The sequence below is a fragment of the Oncorhynchus mykiss genome, chromosome 27 (assembly GCF_057628025.1).
Source record: "Oncorhynchus mykiss isolate SJ-2025 chromosome 27, ASM5762802v1, whole genome shotgun sequence".
Taxonomy (NCBI): domain Eukaryota; kingdom Metazoa; phylum Chordata; class Actinopteri; order Salmoniformes; family Salmonidae; genus Oncorhynchus; species Oncorhynchus mykiss.
Window position 1 is genome coordinate 38,610,001 of NC_143048.1, and position 18,331 is coordinate 38,628,331.

Below are 18,331 nucleotides of genomic sequence, written 5' to 3' on the forward strand. Positions count from 1 at the left end.
AGAGAAGGGGAAGGAGGAGAGGAGGAGAGAAGGGGAAGGGGGGGGTGAGACAGTGAGAAGAGTAATTTGTGAACCCTTCTTCCTATCACAGCATGTGAGTTAGTGTGTGTGTGTGTGTGTGTGTGTGTGTGTGTGTGTGTCTGTCTTAATGTGAGATGAGTTCATGACCTGAGATACAGTAAGCTGACACACCGAGCAGTGGCTGAGGTGTTTGTGTGTTTGTGAAGCATGCTAAAAGATGAGCGTCAACACTATGATGTCTGAACACTAAAGATTCTGAATCTCTGACGCATGTGTCTGTCTGTGTGGGAGTGTATGTGATTATCTCACAGTCTAGAGGGTCCACTGTCATTCACCTCACCAACCAGTCACTAAGGCCTAATGTGTGTGTGTGTGTGGTACCTGTATACAGTGCAGCAGGTCTGTGTGGTAGTAGCGGTCGTGGTGAGCGTTGGCTGCTGCCAGGGTTAACAGGTAGTCATTCCTGGCATGGGTTGCTTTAGAGTTACAGTCACTCCTCTTGGCTTTCAACTAGACAGAGACAGACATAATGACCGACAGAATGAGAGAGACAGAGTGAGAGAGAGAGAGAGAGAGACAATGACAGAGAGAGAGAGAGAGAGACAATGACAGAGAGAGAGAATGACAGTGACAGAGCGACAGAGTGAGAGAGAGAGAGAGAGAGAGAGACGGAGAAAGACAGAGACAGAGTGACAGAGAGACAGAGAGAGAGAGAGAGACAGAGAGAGAGAGAGAGACAGAGAGACAGAGAGAGAGAGAGAGAGTGTTAAACAGCAGGCCAGATTGCTCTGCATACCAACATGTGGTTTGAGGAAGAGTGCTTACCTTAACGTTGGCTTTCTGTAAACTAATCCTGGACTGAAACAGACCCAGCTTTGACCTGAGAGACAACAGACCACATCAATCAACCCAGATCAAACCTAGACCCGAGACTGATCAGGCATTAGAAATCAACTCAGATTTTTTATATTTTACTTTAAGAATGTGAAATGTCAGAATAAAAGTAGAGAGAATTATTTATTTCAGCTTTTATTTCTTTCATCACATGGGTCAGAAGTTTACATACACTCAATTAGTATTTGGTAGCATTGCCTTTAAATTGTTTAACTTGGGTCAAACGTTTCAGGTAGCCTTCCACAAGCTTCCCACAAAGGGAAGGTGAATTTTGGCATTCCTCCTGATAGAGCTGGTGTAACTGAGTCAGGTTTGTAGGCCTCTTTGCTCGCACCAGCTTTATCAGTTCTGCCCACAAATCGGATTAAAGTCAGGGCTGTGTGATGGCCACTCCAAAACTTTGACTTTGTTGTCCTTAAGCCATTTTGCCACAACTTTGGAGGTATTCTTGGGGTCATTGTCCATTTGGAAGACGCATTTGCGACAAAGGTTTAACTGATGTCTTGAGATGTTGCTTCAATTTATCCACATAATTTTCCCTGCCTCATGATGCCATCTATTTTGTGAAGTGCACCAGTCCCTCCTGCAGCAAAGCAGCCCCACAACATGATGCTGCCACCCCCGTTCTTCAAGGTTGGGATGGTGTTCTTCGGCTTGTTTCAACAGACCATAGGACATTTCTCCAAAAAGTACGAACTTTGTCCCCATGTGCAGTTGCAAACCGTAGTCTGGCTTTTTATGACGGTTTTGGAGCAGTGGTTTCTTCCTTGCTGAGCGGCCTTTCAGGTTATGTCGATATAGGACTCGTTTTACTGTGGATATAGATACTTTTGTATCTGTTTCCTCCAGCATCTTCACAAGGTCCTTTGCTGTTGTTCTGGGATTGATTTCCACTTTTCAAACCAAAGTCCGTTCATCTCTTGGAGACAGAACTCGTCTCCTTCCTGAGTGGTATGACGGCTGCATGGTCCCATGGTGTTTATACTTGCGTACTATTGTTTGTACAGATTAACGTGGTAACTTCAGGCGTTTTGAAATTGCTCCCAAGGATGAACCAGACTTGTGGAGGTCTATAATTTTGTTTCTGAGATCTTGGCTGATTTCTTTTGATTTTCACATGATGTCAAACAAAGAGGCACTGAGTTTGAAGGTAGGCCTTGAAATACATCCACAGGTACACCTCCAATTGACTCAAATGATGTCAATTAGCCTATCAGAAGCTTCTAAAGACATGACATAATTTTATTGAATTTTCCAAGCTGTTTAAAGGCAGAAGTCAACTTAGTGTTTGTAAACTTCTGACCCACTGGAACTGTGATACAGTGAATTATAAGTGAAATAATCTGTCTGTAAACAATTGTTGGAAAAATTACTTGTGTCATTCACAAAGTAGATGTCCTAACCAACTTGCCAAAACTATAATTTGTTAACAAGAAATTTGTGGAGTGGTTGAAAAACAAGTTGTAATGACTCCAACCTAAGTGTATGTAAACTTCAACTGTATGTTTCCCATGTTAATAAAGCCCCTTGAATTGAAACCGAGACAGAGAGAGACAGACAGAGAGACAGAGAGCGATAGACAGAGAGAGACAGGGCGAACGAGAGACAGGCAGACAGAGAGACAGAGAGCGAGCGAGAGACAGACAGAGCGAGACAGACAGAGCGAGAGACATACAGAGCGAGAGACAGACAGAGCGAGAGACAGACAGAGCGAGAGACAGACAGAGCGAGAGACAGACAGAGCGAGCGAGAGACAAAGCGAGAGAGAGCGAGCGAGAGACAGAGCGAGCGAGCGAGCGAGAGAGAGCGAGCAAGAGACAGAGAGCGAGCGAGAGACAGACAGACAGACAGACAGAGCGAGAGACAGAGGAGAGAGAGATAGAGAGAGAAACAGAGAGTTCCTATGTGAGTTCCTGCTGCTTTATAGTGAGTGATACGGAACAGAGCCAGCCAGGAGAGTAACACTGCCACCCTACTGCAACTCTCTCTCTCCATCTATCTTTTACACTTTACACACAGACACACACGTCCCCTGGTCTCGGTGGTTGGGTTACGGTTGAGAGGTAGGTCTGAGTGTGGTTGGGTTACGGTTGAGAGGTAGGTCTGAGTGTGGTTGGGTTACGGTTGAGAGGTAGGTCTGAGTGTGGTTGGGTTACGGTTGAGAGGTAGGTCTGAGTGTGGTTGGGTTACGGTTGAGAGGTAGGTCTGAGAGGTAGGTCTGAGTGTGGTTGGGTTAGGGTTGAGAGGTAAGTCTGAGAGGAAGGTCTGAGTGTGGTTGGGTTAGGGTTGAGAGGTAGGTCTGGGTTGTGGTTGGGTTACAGTTGAGAGGTAGGTCTGAGTGTGGTTGGGTTAGGGTTGAGAGGTAGGTCTGAGTGTGGTTGGGTTAGGGTTGAGAGGTAGGTCTGGTTTGTGGTTGGGTTAGGGTTGAGAGGTAGGTCTGAGAGGAAGGTCTGAGTGTGGTTGGGTTACGGTTGAGAGGTAGGTCTGAGTGTGGTTGGGTTACGGTTGAGAGGTAGGTCTGAGTGTGGTTGGGTTAGGGTTGAGAGGTAGGTCTGGGTTGTGGTTGGGTTACGGTTGAGAGGTAGGTCTATGAGTGTGGTTGGGTTAGGTTTGAGAGGTAGGTCTGAGAGGTAGGTCTGAGTGTGGTTGGGTTACGGTTGAGAGGTAGGTCTGAGAGGTAGGTCTGAGTGTGGTTGGGTTAGGGTTGAGAGGTAGGTCTGGGTTGTGGTTGGGTTAGGGTTGAGAGGTAGGTCTGAGAGGAAGGTCTGAGTGTGGTTGGGTTAGGGTTGAGAGGTAGGTCTGGGTTGTGGTTGGGTTACGGTTGAGAGGTAGGTCTGAGTGTGGTTGGGTTAGGGTTGAGAGGTAGGTCTGAGAGGTAGGTCTGAGTGTGGTTGGGTTAGGGTTGAGAGGTAGGTCTGAGAGTGGTTGAGTTAGGGTTGAGAGGTAGGTCTGGGTTGTGGTTGGGTTACGGTTGAGAGGAAGGTCTGAGTGGTAGGTCTGAGTGTGGTTAGGTTAGGGTTGAGAGTGGTTGGGTTAGGGTTGAGAGGTAGGTCTGAGTGTGGTTGGGTTAGGGTGTGGTTGGGTTAGGGTTAGGGTTGAGAGGTAGGTCTGAGAGGTAGGTCTGAGTGTGGTTGGGTTAGGATTGAGAGGTAGGTCTGAGTGTGGTTGGGTTAGGGTGTGGTTGGGTTAGGGTTGAGAGGTAGGTCTGAGAGGTAGGTCTGAGTGTGGTTGGGTTAGGGTGTGGTTGGGTTAGGGTTGAGAGGTAGGTCTGAGAGGTAGGTCTGAGTGTGGTTGGGTTAGGGTTGAGAGGTAGGTCTGAGAGGAAGGTCTGAGTGTGGTTGGGTTAGGGTTGAGAGGTAGGTCTGGGTTGTGGTTGGGTTACGGTTGAGAGGTAGGTCTGAGTGTGGTTGGGTTAGGGTTGAGAGGTAGGTCTGAGTGTGGTTGGGTTAGGATTGAGAGGTAGGTCTGAGTGTGGTTGGGTTAGGGTGTGGTTGGGTTAGGGTTGAGAGGTAGGTCTGAGAGGTAGGTCTGAGTGTGGTTGGGTTAGGGTTGAGAGGTAGGTCTGAGTGTGGTTGGGTTAGGGTGTGGTTGGGTTAGGGTTGAGAGGTAGGTCTGAGTGTGGTTGGGTTAGGGTTGAGAGGTAGGTCTGAGTGTGGTTGGGTTAGGGTTGAGAGGTAGGTCTGAGTGTGGTTGGGTTAGGGTTGAGAGGTAGGTCTGAGTGTGGTTGGGTTAGGGTTGAGAGGTAAGTCTGAGTGTGGTTGGGTTAGGGTGTGGTTGGGTTAGGGTTGAGAGGTAGGTCTGAGAGGTAGGTCTGAGTGTGGTTGGGTTAGGGTTGAGAGGTAGGTCTAAGTGTGGTTGGGTTAGGGTTGAGAGGTAGGTCTGGTTTGTGGTTGGGTTAGGGTTGAGAGGTAGGTCTGAGAGGAAGGTCTGAGTGTGGTTGGGTTACGGTTGAGAGGTAGGTCTGAGTGTGGTTGGGTTACGGTTGAGAGGTAGGTCTGAGTGTGGTTGGGTTAGGGTTGAGAGGTAGGTCTGGGTTGTGGTTGGGTTACGGTTGAGAGGTAGGTCTATGAGTGTGGTTGGGTTAGGTTTGAGAGGTAGGTCTGAGAGGTAGGTCTGAGTGTGGTTGGGTTACGGTTGAGAGGTAGGTCTGAGAGGTAGGTCTGAGTGTGGTTGGGTTAGGGTTGAGAGGTAGGTCTGGGTTGTGGTTGGGTTAGGGTTGAGAGGTAGGTCTGAGAGGAAGGTCTGAGTGTGGTTGGGTTAGGGTTGAGAGGTAGGTCTGGGTTGTGGTTGGGTTACGGTTGAGAGGTAGGTCTGAGTGTGGTTGGGTTAGGGTTGAGAGGTAGGTCTGAGAGGTAGGTCTGAGTGTGGTTGGGTTAGGGTTGAGAGGTAGGTCTGAGAGTGGTTGAGTTAGGGTTGAGAGGTAGGTCTGGGTTGTGGTTGGGTTACGGTTGAGAGGAAGGTCTGAGTGGTAGGTCTGAGTGTGGTTAGGTTAGGGTTGAGAGTGGTTGGGTTAGGGTTGAGAGGTAGGTCTGAGTGTGGTTGGGTTAGGGTGTGGTTGGGTTAGGGTTAGGGTTGAGAGGTAGGTCTGAGAGGTAGGTCTGAGTGTGGTTGGGTTAGGATTGAGAGGTAGGTCTGAGTGTGGTTGGGTTAGGGTGTGGTTGGGTTAGGGTTGAGAGGTAGGTCTGAGAGGTAGGTCTGAGTGTGGTTGGGTTAGGGTGTGGTTGGGTTAGGGTTGAGAGGTAGGTCTGAGAGGTAGGTCTGAGTGTGGTTGGGTTAGGGTTGAGAGGTAGGTCTGGGTTGTGGTTGGGTTACGGTTGAGAGGTAGGTCTGAGTGTGGTTGGGTTAGGGTTGAGAGGTAGGTCTGAGTGTGGTTGGGTTAGGATTGAGAGGTAGGTCTGAGTGTGGTTGGGTTAGGGTGTGGTTGGGTTAGGGTTGAGAGGTAGGTCTGAGAGGTAGGTCTGAGTGTGGTTGGGTTAGGGTTGAGAGGTAGGTCTGAGTGTGGTTGGGTTAGGGTGTGGTTGGGTTAGGGTTGAGAGGTAGGTCTGAGTGTGGTTGGGTTAGGGTTGAGAGGTAGGTCTGAGTGTGGTTGGGTTAGGGTTGAGAGGTAGGTCTGAGTGTGGTTGGGTTAGGGTTGAGAGGTAGGTCTGAGTGTGGTTGGGTTAGGGTTGAGAGGTAAGTCTGAGTGTGGTTGGGTTAGGGTGTGGTTGGGTTAGGGTTGAGAGGTAGGTCTGAGAGGTAGGTCTGAGTGTGGTTGGGTTAGGGTTGAGAGGTAGGTCTAAGTGTGGTTGGGTTAGGGTTGAGAGGTAGGTCTGAGTGTGGTTGGGTTAGGGTGTGGTTGGGTTAGGGTTGAGAGGTAGGTCTGAGTGTGGTTGGGTTAGGGTTGAGAGGTAGGTCTGTCCACCTACTTGGCCTCGATGTCAGCCTTCTCTCGAACGGCCTGAGCCACCTGTTCTGAGTCGTAATATTTCTTCTTGGCTTTGGCCAGGTCCTTCACAGAGTCCTGCAGCTCCACCTGGATACGATTCAACTGTTCTATACTCTACACACAGCACAGAGAGACAGCAGTCACACACACACACATTATAGTCTACACACAGCACAGAGAGACAGCAGTCACACACACACACATGATAGTCTACACACAGCACAGAGAGACAGCAGTCACACATTATAGTCTACACACAGCACAGAGAGACAGCAGTCACACACACACACATTATAGTCTACACACAGCACAGAGAGACAGCAGTCACACACACACATTATAGTTTCTACACCTGCATTGCTTGCTGTTTGAGGTTTAAGGCTGGATTTCTGTACAGCACTTTGTGACATCAGCTGATGTAAGAAGGGCTTTATAAATACATTGGATTGATTTAGTCTACACACAGAGGGACAGCGGTTACACATAGAAATAGTATATTAGATTAGGACACACACACACACACACACACACACACACACACACCTTGTTGAGCTGCTGTTCCTTGTATAGCCGTACAGTTTTAGCAGGATCTGAGATCTCATTCTTGTAGTTGTCACACACGTTGATGCGAGACTGAGTCACCTGTACTGTCCCCTTCAGATAGGACCGCCACACAGCATACACATTCCTACACACAGTTTACGCAAGATGAAGACTGCTAGCCAATCAAGATCAGTGTCATGTTGTGGTCAAAGCTGATAGCAGGGGCCTGTCCTCTACTCACCTGTAGTCTGTGCCTTGGTCCTCTGGTTTGATGCCTGGCCAATCCCTCTTCAGGTACTGACTGGCCAGCTTCTGCAGAGCCTGTATAGAGCAACAACAACAGAGAGAGACGAGAGGAGAGAGTGCAGACAAATTAGATTACTGTTCTCCTGTATAGTGTGATATAGATTACTGTTCTCCTGTATAGTGTCAGTCTGATATAGGTTACTGTTCTCCTGTATAGTGTCAGGGTGATATAGGTTACTGTTCTCCTGTATAGTCTGATATAGGTTACTGTTCTCCTGTATAGTGTCAGGGTGATATAGGTTACTGTTCTCCTGTATAGTGTGATATAGATTACTGTTCTCCTGTATAGTGTCAGTCTGATATAGGTTACTGTTCTCCTGTATAGTGTCAGGGTGATATAGGTTACTGTTCTCCTGTATAGTCTGATATAGGTTACTGTTCTCCTGTATAGTGTCAGGGTGATATAGGTTACTGTTCTCCTGTATAGTGTGATATAGATTACTGTTCTCCTGTATAGTGTCATTCTGATATAGGTTACTGTTCTCCTGTATAGTGTCAGTGTGATATAGGTTACTGTTCTCCTGTATAGTGTCAGGGTGATATAGGTTACTGTTCTCTTGTATAGTGTCTACTGTGATATAGGTTACTGTTCTCCTGTATAGTGTCAGGGTGATATAGGTTACTGTTCTCCTGTATAGTGTCAGTCTGATATAGGTTACTGTTCTGTATAGTGTGATATAGGTCACTGTTGTCCTGTATAGTGTCAGTGTGATATAGGTTACTGTTCTCCTGTATAGTGTCAGTCTGATATAGGTTACTGTTCTCCTGTATAGTGTGATATAGGTTACTGTTCTCCTGTATAGTGTCTACTGTGATATAGGTTACTGTTCTCCTGTATAGTGTCAGGGTGATATAGGTTACTGTTGTCCTGTATAGTGTCAGTGTGATATAGGTTACTGTTCTCCTGTATAGTCTGATATAGGTTACTGTTCTCCTGTATAGTGTGATATAGGTTACTGTTCTCCTGTATAGTGTCTACTGTGATATAGGTTACTGTTCTCCTGTATAGTGTCAGGGTGATATAGGTTACTGTTGTCCTGTATAGTGTCAGTGTGATATAGATTACTGTTCTCCTGTATAGTGCCAGTCTGATATAGGTTAATGTGCTCATGTATAGTGTCAGTGTGATATATGTTACTGTTCTCCTGTATAGTGTGATATAGGTTACTGTTCTCCTGTATAGTCTGATATAGGTTACTCTTCTCCTGTATAGTGTCAGTCTCATATAGGTTACTGTTCTCCCGTATAGTGTCAGTGTGATATAGGTTACTGTTCTCCTGTATAGTCTGATATAGGTTACTGTTCTGTATAGTGTGATATAGGTTACTGTTCTCATGTATAGTCTGATATAGGTTACTGTTCGCCTGTATAGTGTCAGTGTGATATAGGTTACTGTTCTCATGTATAGTGTCAGTCTGATATGGGTTACTGTTCTCCTGTATAGTGTCAGTCTGATATAGGTTACTGTTCTCCTGTATAGTCTGATATAGGTTACTGTTCTCCTGTATAGTGTCAGTCTGATATAGGTTACTGTGCTCATGTATAGTGTCAGTGTGATATAGGTTACTGTTCTCCTGTATAGTGTGATATAGGTTACTGTTCTCCTGTATAGTGTCAGTCTGATATAGGTTACTGTTCTCCTGTATAGTCTGATATAGGTTACTGTTCTCCTGTATAGTGTGATATAGGTTACTGTTCTCCTGTATAGTGTCAGTCTGATATAGGTTACTGTTCTCCTGTATAGTGTCAGTCTGATATAAGTTACTGTTGTCCTGTATAGTGTCTGTTGGAGAGAGAGTGCTCTCCTGTATAGTGTCAGTCTGATATAGGTTACTGTTCTCCTGTATAGTGTCAGTCTGATATAAGTTACTGTTGTCCTGTATAGTGTCTGTTGGAGAGAGAGTGCTCTCCTGTATAGTGTCAGTCTGATATAGGTTACTGTTCTCCTGTATAGTGTCAGTCTGATATAAGTTACTGTTGTCCTGTATAGTGTCTGTTGGAGAGAGAGTGCTCTCCTGTATAGTGTCAGTCTGATATAGGTTACTGTTCTCCTGTATAGTGTCAGTCTGATATAAGTTACTGTTGTCCTGTATAGTGTCTGTTGGAGAGAGAGTGCTCTCCTGTATAGTGTCAGTCTGATATAGGTTACTGTTCTCCTGTATAGTGTCAGTCTGATATAAGTTACTGTTGTCCTGTATAGTGTGATATAGGTTACTGTTCTCCTGTATAGTGTGATATAGGTTACTGTTCTCCTGTATAGTGTCAGGGTGATATAGGTTACTGTTCTCCTGTATAGTGTGATATAGGTTACTGTTCTCCTGTATAGTGTCAGGGTGATATAGGTTACTGTTCTCCTGTATAGTGTCAGTCTGATATAAGTTACTGTTGTCCTGTATAGCGTCTGTTGGAGAGAGAGTGCTCTCCTGTATAGTGTCAGTCTGATATAGGTTACTGTTGTCCTGTATAGTGTGATATAGATTACTGTTCTCCTGTATAGTGTCAGGGTGATATAGGTTACTGGTCTCCTGTATAGTGTCAGGGTGATATAGGTTACTGTTGTCCTGTATAGTGTCAGTCTGATATAAGTTACTGTTGTCCTGTATAGTGTCTGTTGGAGAGAGAGTGCTCTCCTGTATAGTGTCAGTCTGATATAGGTTACTGTTCTCCTGTATAGTGTCAGTCTGATATAAGTTACTGTTGTCCTGTATAGTGTCAGTCTGATATAAGTTACTGTTGTCCTGTATAGTGTCAGGGTGATATAGGTTACTGTTGTCCTGTATAGTGTCAGTCTGATATAAGTTACTGTTGTCCTGTATAGCGTCTGTTGTAGAGAGAGTGCTCTCCTGTATAGTGTCAGTCTGATATAGGTTACTGTTGTCCTGTATAGTGTGATATAGGTTACTGTTGTCCTGTATAGTGTCAGTCTGATATAAGTTACTGTTGTCCTGTATAGCGTCTGTTGGAGAGAGAGTGCTCTCCTGTATAGTGTCAGTCTGATATAGGTTACTGTTGTCCTGTATAGTGTGATATAGATTACTGTTCTCCTGTATAGTGTCAGGGTGATATAGGTTACTGTTGTCCTGTATAGTGTCAGTCTGATATAAGTTACTGTTGTCCTGTATAGTGTCTGTTGGAGAGAGAGTGCTCTCCTGTATAGTGTCAGTCTGATATAGGTTACTGTTCTCCTGTATAGTGTCAGTCTGATATAAGTTACTGTTCTCCTGTATAGTGTGATATAGGTTACTGTTCTCCTGTATAGTCTGATATAGGTTACTGTTCTCCTGTATAGTGTCAGTCTGATATAAGTTACTGTTGTCCTGTATAGTGTCTGTTGGAGAGAGAGTGCTCTCCTGTATAGTGTCAGTCTGATATAGGTTACTGTTCTCCTGTATAGTGTGATATAGGTTACTGTTCTCCTGTATAGTGTCAGGGTGATATAGGTTACTGTTCTCCTGTATAGTGTCAGTCTGATATAAGTTACTGTTGTCCTGTATAGCGTCTGTTGGAGAGAGAGTGCTCTCCTGTATAGTGTCAGTCTGATATAAGTTACTGTTGTCCTGTATAGCGTCTGTTGGAGAGAGAGTGCTCTCCTGTATAGTGTCAGTCTGATATAAGTTACTGTTGTCCTGTATAGTGTCTGTTGGAGAGAGAGTGCTCTCCTGTATAGTGTCAGTCTGATATAGGTTACTGTTCTCCTGTATAGTGTCAGTCTGATATAAGTTACTGTTGTCCTGTATAGTGTCTGTTGGAGAGAGAGTGCTCTCCTGTATAGTGTCAGTCTGATATAGGTTACTGTTCTCCTGTATAGTGTCAGTCTGATATAAGTTACTGTTGTCCTGTATAGTGTCTGTTGGAGAGAGAGTGCTCTCCTGTATAGTGTCAGTCTGATATAGGTTACTGTTCTCCTGTATAGTGTCAGTCTGATATAAGTTACTGTTGTCCTGTATAGTGTCTGTTGGAGAGAGAGTGCTCTCCTGTATAGTGTCAGTCTGATATAGGTTACTGTTCTCCTGTATAGTGTCAGTCTGATATAAGTTACTGTTGTCCTGTATAGTGTCTGTTGGAGAGAGAGTGCTCTCCTGTATAGTGTCAGTCTGATATAAGTTACTGTTGTCCTGTATAGTGTCTGTTGGAGAGAGAGTGCTCTCCTGTATAGTGTCAGTCTGATATAAGTTACTGTTGTCCTGTATAGTGTCAGGGTGATATAGGTTACTGTTGTCCTGTATAGTGTCAGTCTGATATAAGTTACTGTTGTCCTGTATAGTGTCTGTTGGAGAGAGAGTGCTCTCCTGACAACAGAGAACACTCATTAATAAAACAGCAACAACAACAAAGTGCTGGTTCCAATCAGGACAACTAGAGCTTTAAGGCACCTTGATGATGTCCTCCCCTCTCTCAAGCCCCTCTCTCCTCTCTCTCTCAAACCCCTCTCTCTCCCTCTCCCCTCTCCCATTTCTCAATTTCTCTCTTCTCTATCGCACAGATGGCAAATGAGGCCACAAACATGTATCCACTATCCTCATGTGATTGCTTCAAACCTCCAGCACTGCCCGTGGTTTTAGGGGAGTGCTGGCCTGGGGAGAAAGCTCCATCCTGGGGGACCGCTGACCCCTCTAACTCCCCACCATGGGACACACATGGCACAGATATGACCAATGACAGCATCACAGCTGTAATAGAAAAACAATACCATACTGTAGGCACTGACACACACACACACACACACCACCACCACCACCTAACTAAACCAGTCAGAGCAGAGTGGGTGGTGCTGAAGGAAAGGGCTGAGAGGTTAAACTGACACAGTAAAGTGGCCTCTCCTCTCTCTGCCTCTGACATCATTAAAAGTGGGGTCTGCAACGGAGAGAGAGAGGCATTCAACAGCTCTTAATGGTACAGTGATCTTGTATTTACCTACCTCCACCCCCCCTCCCCCCCGCTAAATCCCCCTCCACCGCCTCTTCCTCCCCGTCCGCCGCCTCTTCCTCCCCCTCCGCCTCCTCTTTCTGTTCTTCCAACTCAACCCCTCTTCTTCCACCTCAAAGTAGAGGCTCAAAATAACTCAGACTACGCACCCCGTCACCTCCAGCCTGCACGCAAACATGCACACGCACAGAAAGAGAGATAAAAAGAGCAGGGGAAGAGAAACGCCCATATCCCACAGGCATGCAGCCTCTCATCTAATCTTTCTCTGCTCATACTCTCAATCTCTCTCTCAGGATGGCTTGAAACACACACAGATATAAGGAGAGAAAGGAGAGAGAGAGGGCGCAAGGAGAGAGAGAGAGAGGAAGAGAGGAGAGAGAGAGAGGAAGAGAGGAGAGAGAGAGAGAGAAGAGGAGAGAGGAAACAAGGAGAGAGAGAGAAGAGGAGTGAGAGGAAGTGCTGACAGGTCAGATTACTAGTGTCTGGTGGCATGACCCTGCTCCCAAAATGAAACACCTTCTCTTCATCTCCCCATCCCTCCCTCCCTCAAGGGCCATTTAATGCAACGCTATAGGCCTCACCTGTGAAATTTGACCTTAACCAATGGAGAGGTTAGGTGGATGGTGGTGACAGGCCGTCCCACAGGCAGAGGCGGGTCTAGTCTGCCCTCTCCTGCTGATTGGTTGACTAAACAACAAATGTGGTCATGTCTCTCTTGTCTTTGGTTCGATCTTCTCCGTACCAGACCAGGACCGTGTCTAGTCAGTACAGTACCAGACCAGGACCATGTCTTGTCAGTACAGTACCAGGACCGTGTCTAGTCAGTACAGTACCAGACCAGGACCATGTCTTCCAGTGGTTAACTCTACATTAGGATCAGGCCCTGACTTAGACATGGGAGACCAGTACCAGGACTGGTCCAGAACCAGAGAGAACCAGACACACCAGCGAACACTGTAGCACGCCAGCACTAGAACATCAAACGCACACCGAAGTCAGGTAGGCTAAAGGATACAGTGGGGCAAAAAAGTATTTTGTCAGCCACCAATTGTGCAAGTTCTCCCACTTCAAAAGATGAGAGAGGCCTGTATTTTCATCATAGGTACACTTCATCTATGACAGACAAAATGAGAAAAACAAATCCAGAAAATCACATTGTAGGATTTTTAATGAATTTATTTGCAAATTATGATGGAAAATAAGTATTTGGTCAATAACAAAAGTTTATCTCAATACTTTGTTATATACCCTTTGTTGGCAATGACAGAGGTCAATTGTTTTCTGTAAGTCTTCACATGGTTTTCACACACTGTTGCTGGTATCTTGGCCCATTCCTCCATGCGGATCTCCTCTAGAGCAGTGATGTTTTGGGGCTGTTGCTGGGCAACACGGACTTTCGACTCCCTCCAAAGATTTTCTATGGGGTTGAGATCTGGAGACCGGCTAGGCCACTCCAGGACCGAGTTGAAGTGTACCTATGATGAAAATTACAGGCATCTCTCATCTTTTTAAGTGGGAGAACTTGCACAATTGGTGGCTGACTAAATATTTTTTTGCCCCACTGTATGCGGTCACCTCCAGCCTTGGAGCATGGACAGCCACAGGTACATACACACACATCTCTCCCCTGTTCTCTCATTTCTTCTCTTGGCTTTTCAAGTCTATCAGTGACAACCTACCATTTTACTGCAACCCTGATGAGAAGAGTGTGTGGTGTTAGGCTGCATATTGTCTGGACCTCTGCAATATGCAGTCAGCCAAAGGAGGAGAGAAAAAAGACGAAGAGCACATTTTGTCTCTGCACGCACGCACGCACGCACACACACACACACACACACACACACCTTTGTGTTGCACCATAGCTGTGCTTCTAGAAGCGACCAGAGAGAGTTGAGTTGCTGAACCACATCAGGAACACTGAATTGGCCAGGGGAGAGGGTGACACGTGAATGTGAAAAGTATGTATGGTATATTCGTGTGTGTGAGTGAGGTGTCACTTGCGTCACCTGCTCAAAGACACACACGGCAATTATGCAAATGAGCCGGACAGAGGAGGAGAGGTGGAGGAGGGAGGGATGAGAGAATGAGAGAGGAGGGAGGGATGAGAGAATGAGAGAGGAGGGAGGGATGAGAGAATGAAAGAGGAGGGAGGGATGAGAGAATGAGAGAGGAGGGAGGGATGAGAGAATGAGAGAGGAAGGAGGGATGAGAGAATGAGAGAGGAAGGAGGGATGAGAGAATGAGAGAGGAAGGAGGGATGAGAGAATGAGAGAGGAGGGAGGGACGAGATGAGGGTAAAAGGGGGGGGCAGAGGAGCTGCAGTGCAGACTCCAGACTGACAATTGTTCTCTAGACAAGCAAGATAGATGCTGCAACACAAACACCCTACACTACACACACTAATACAGGCACACACATACACACACACCCTACACTACACACACTAATACAGACAAACACACACACACACACACACACACATACACACACCCTACACTACACACACTAATACAGACACACACACACACACCCTACACTACACACACTAATACAGACACACACACACACACACACACACTAATACAGACACACACACACACACACACCCTACACTACACACACTAATACAGGCAAACACACAAACACCCTACACTACACACACTAATAGACACACACACACACAAACACCCTACACTACACACACTAATACACACACACACCCTACACTACACACACACACACACACACACACACACACACACACACACACACACAAACACCCTACACTACACACACTAATACAGACACACACAAACACCCTTCACTACACACACTAATACACACACACCCTACACTACACACACTAATACAGACACAGACACACACACACACACCCTACACACTAATACAGACACACACACACACACACACACACACCCTACACTACACACACTAATACAGACACACACACACAAACACCCTACACTACACACACTAGTACATACTACTACTACTACTACTACTACTACTACTACTACTACTACTACTAGTAATGATAAATTATTTAGAATTGATGATGCCAAGAGTGTGCAAAGCTGTCATCAAGGCAAAGGGCGTGTACTTTGAAGAATCTCAATATATATGATTTGTTTAATACTTGTTTGGTTACTACATGACTCCATATATGTACCAGGACCCCCCGACTTTTCCCACATTTTGTTATGTTACAGCCTTATTCTAAAATTGTAAGATTTTCTGGTAATCCATTTTAAATATTTTTATTTTCTCAATCTACACACAATACCCCATAATGACAAAGTGAAAACAGTTAAAGATTTTTAGCAAATGTATCAAAAATAAAACAGAAATACCTTATTTACATAAGTATTCAGACCCTTTGCTATGAGACTCAAAATAGAGCTCAGGTGCATCCTGTTTCCATTTCTACAGCTTGATTGGAGTCCACCTGTGGAAATTAATTTGATTGGACATGATTTGGAAAGGCACACACCTGTCTATATAAGGTCTAGCATGTTGACAGTGAATGTCAGAGGAAAAACCAAGCCATGAGGTCGAAGGAATTGTCCCTAGAGCTCAGAGACATGATTGTGTCTACGCACAGATCTGGGGAAGGATACTATTGTTTTTTTTTACAGCATTGAAGGTTCCCAAGAACACAGTGCCTCCATCATTCCATTCTTAAATGGAAGAAGTTTGGAACCACTAAGACTCTTCCTAGAGCTGGCCGCCCGGCCACACTGAGCAATCGGGGGAGAAGGGCATTGGTCAGGGAGGTGATCAAGAACCTGATGGTCACTCTGGTCAGAGCTCCATAGTTCCTCTGTTGAGATGGGAGAACCTTCCAGAAGGACAACTATCTCTGCAGCACTCCACCAATCAGGCCTTTATGGTAGAGTGGCCAGACGGAAGCCACTACTCAGTAAAATGCACATGACCGCCTGTTTGGAGTTTGCCAAAAAGACACCTGAAGGACCATCAGAAACAAGATTCTCTGGTCTGATGAGACCAAGATTAACCTCTTTGGCCTGAATGTCAAGCGTCACTGGACATTGGAGGAAACCTGGCACCATCCCTACAGTGAAGCATGGTGGTGGCAGCATTCTGTAAAGAAGGCAAATTTGGCAACGATTTGGCGCCAGTATCGCTGTCCAAAACGATGTAGACGTTGGAGTTTGATTTTGTCTACCTGGGACCTGTATCCCTTTACGCAGGAATTCTTTGACCGGACTCTGGATCTTCTCATTCTCTTTAATACTGGTAAGTACCAGGATTTTCTTCTCACAAAGATCTAGTCTGTAGTTCAAGGCTTCTCTCAGAAACACGTTCTCTTCTTTAAGTTCTTTAATGTCCGTTTCAGTGGTATTGACTTCGGATTTTGGCTGGCTTTTTTCTTTCTCCATTGTCGCTGCTTTTTCGTCCCTCATCTCGAGACTCGCCTTCAGCTCGGTTATGTCTTTACGGAATAGTTCAAGTATGCCAGATTCATGGACTTCAGCAAGTCATTTTCAACACTTACCGTTGAAGATAGTAAAAAATCATAAATTGTCTGTGTCAGTCGAGGAGTCTCGTTATCTTTTGGGGATTGGTTCTCCATGCTTCCTCTCTGACATGTTCTGGTGTTGTCTATGTCGGTAATACTGGTAGAAAAGCCTTATCATTTGTTTTGTGTTGTTATCCAGATTGAAGGTTATTGCCCACCAGTATATGAAGTGCTCATTTTTAGTCAGATTTACAGATATTGAATTAGGTTGCCGCCTTAAAGCATTCTCTACCGCTGTCTTCAGTCCGCCATCGTTCCTCCTCTGCCTCCCTGAACCCCCTCTGAACCCTCCTCTGCTCCCTGAACCCCCTCTGAACCCCCCCCCTGAACCCTCCTCTGCCTCCCTGAACCCCCTCTGAACCCCCCCCCCCCCTGAACCCTCCTCTGCCTCCCTGAACCCCCTCTGAACCCCCCCTGAAATTTAAAGAAGAACTATAACTAAACAGAATACTACTCTGTCACTGTATGATTGTATGAATCTTATTAGAATCATAACACTAAATCTGATGTGTGTAGTTTTAGTCAAGAATTAGAACAAGGACTTTCTGTTCCTCGTTAGAAACAAATGGAGCTATCGTCAGACCGGCTGGAATACTGTATTCCTTACAGGACATTCTGTCCCCACCCAGGGAGGGGAGAGACCTTGGGCTTGTAGTAGATTGTTTAACAGGTGGCAGACAATGTGAGAAGACTTGTGAACTATATTGCCATTGTATCGGAGAGGAAGAGGGACATTTATGATGAAATGTGAGGTACATAGACCAATGTACAGGAAATGATAAGGGGAACGTTCCCGTGAATAAACATTTGACTATTGAGGCTGGGCCTTCGCCTGATTCATTTCAACCAGTTTCCTACAAATTCTGAGTTTCAGGCTGAGAGTAATATAATTACATTGGGTTATGTACCTGGAGAACAAAATTATCTTATCACTAACACAAAACTATTCCGGTCTGACCCTACCACAGAACTATTGCAGTCCAGTCTGACCCTACCACAGAACTAGTCCAGTCCAGTCTGACCCTACCACAGAACTATTCCAGTCCAGTCTAACCCTACCACAGAACTAGTCCAGTCCAGTCTGACCCTACCACAAAACTAGTCCAGTCCAGTCTAACCCTACCACAGAACTATTCCAGTCCAGTCTGACCCTACCACAGAACTAGTCCAGTCCAGTCTGACCCTACCACAGAACTATTCCAGTCCAGTCTAACCCTACCACAGAACTATTCCAGTCCAGTCTAACCCTACCACAGAACTATTCCAGTCCAGTCTAACCTTACCACAGAACTATTCCAGTCCAGTCTAACCCTACCACAGAACTAGTCCAGTCCAGTCTAACCCTACCACAGAACTAGTCCAGTCCAGTCTAACCCTACCACAGAACTAGTCCAGTCCAGTCTAACCCTACCACATAACTATTCCAGTCCAGTCTAACCCTACCACAGAACTAGTCCAGTCCAGTCTAACCCTACCACAGAACTATTCCAGTCCAGTCTAACCCTACCACAGAACTATTCCAGTCCAGTCTGACCCTACCACAGAACTAGTCCAGTCCAGTCTAACCCTACCGCAGAATTATTCCAGTCCAGTCTAACCCTACCACAGAATTATTCCAGTCCAGTCTAACCCTACCACAGAACTATTCCAGTCCA

At 45.7% G+C, this 18,331-nt stretch overlaps 1 protein-coding gene across 1 annotated transcript in view; it reads right to left on the bottom strand.

The window, feature by feature from the left end:
* Positions 1–18,331, bottom strand: part of LOC110512371 (F-BAR and double SH3 domains protein 2) — a 117,818-nt gene that overhangs the window by 69,271 nt on the left and 30,216 nt on the right. Inside the window, 5 exon segments of the mRNA XM_090223895.1 lie at positions 403–531; positions 847–901; positions 6,321–6,454; positions 6,884–7,028; positions 7,125–7,204. Coding sequence (XP_090080021.1) covers positions 403–531; positions 847–901; positions 6,321–6,454; positions 6,884–7,028; positions 7,125–7,204 — 543 coding nt within the window.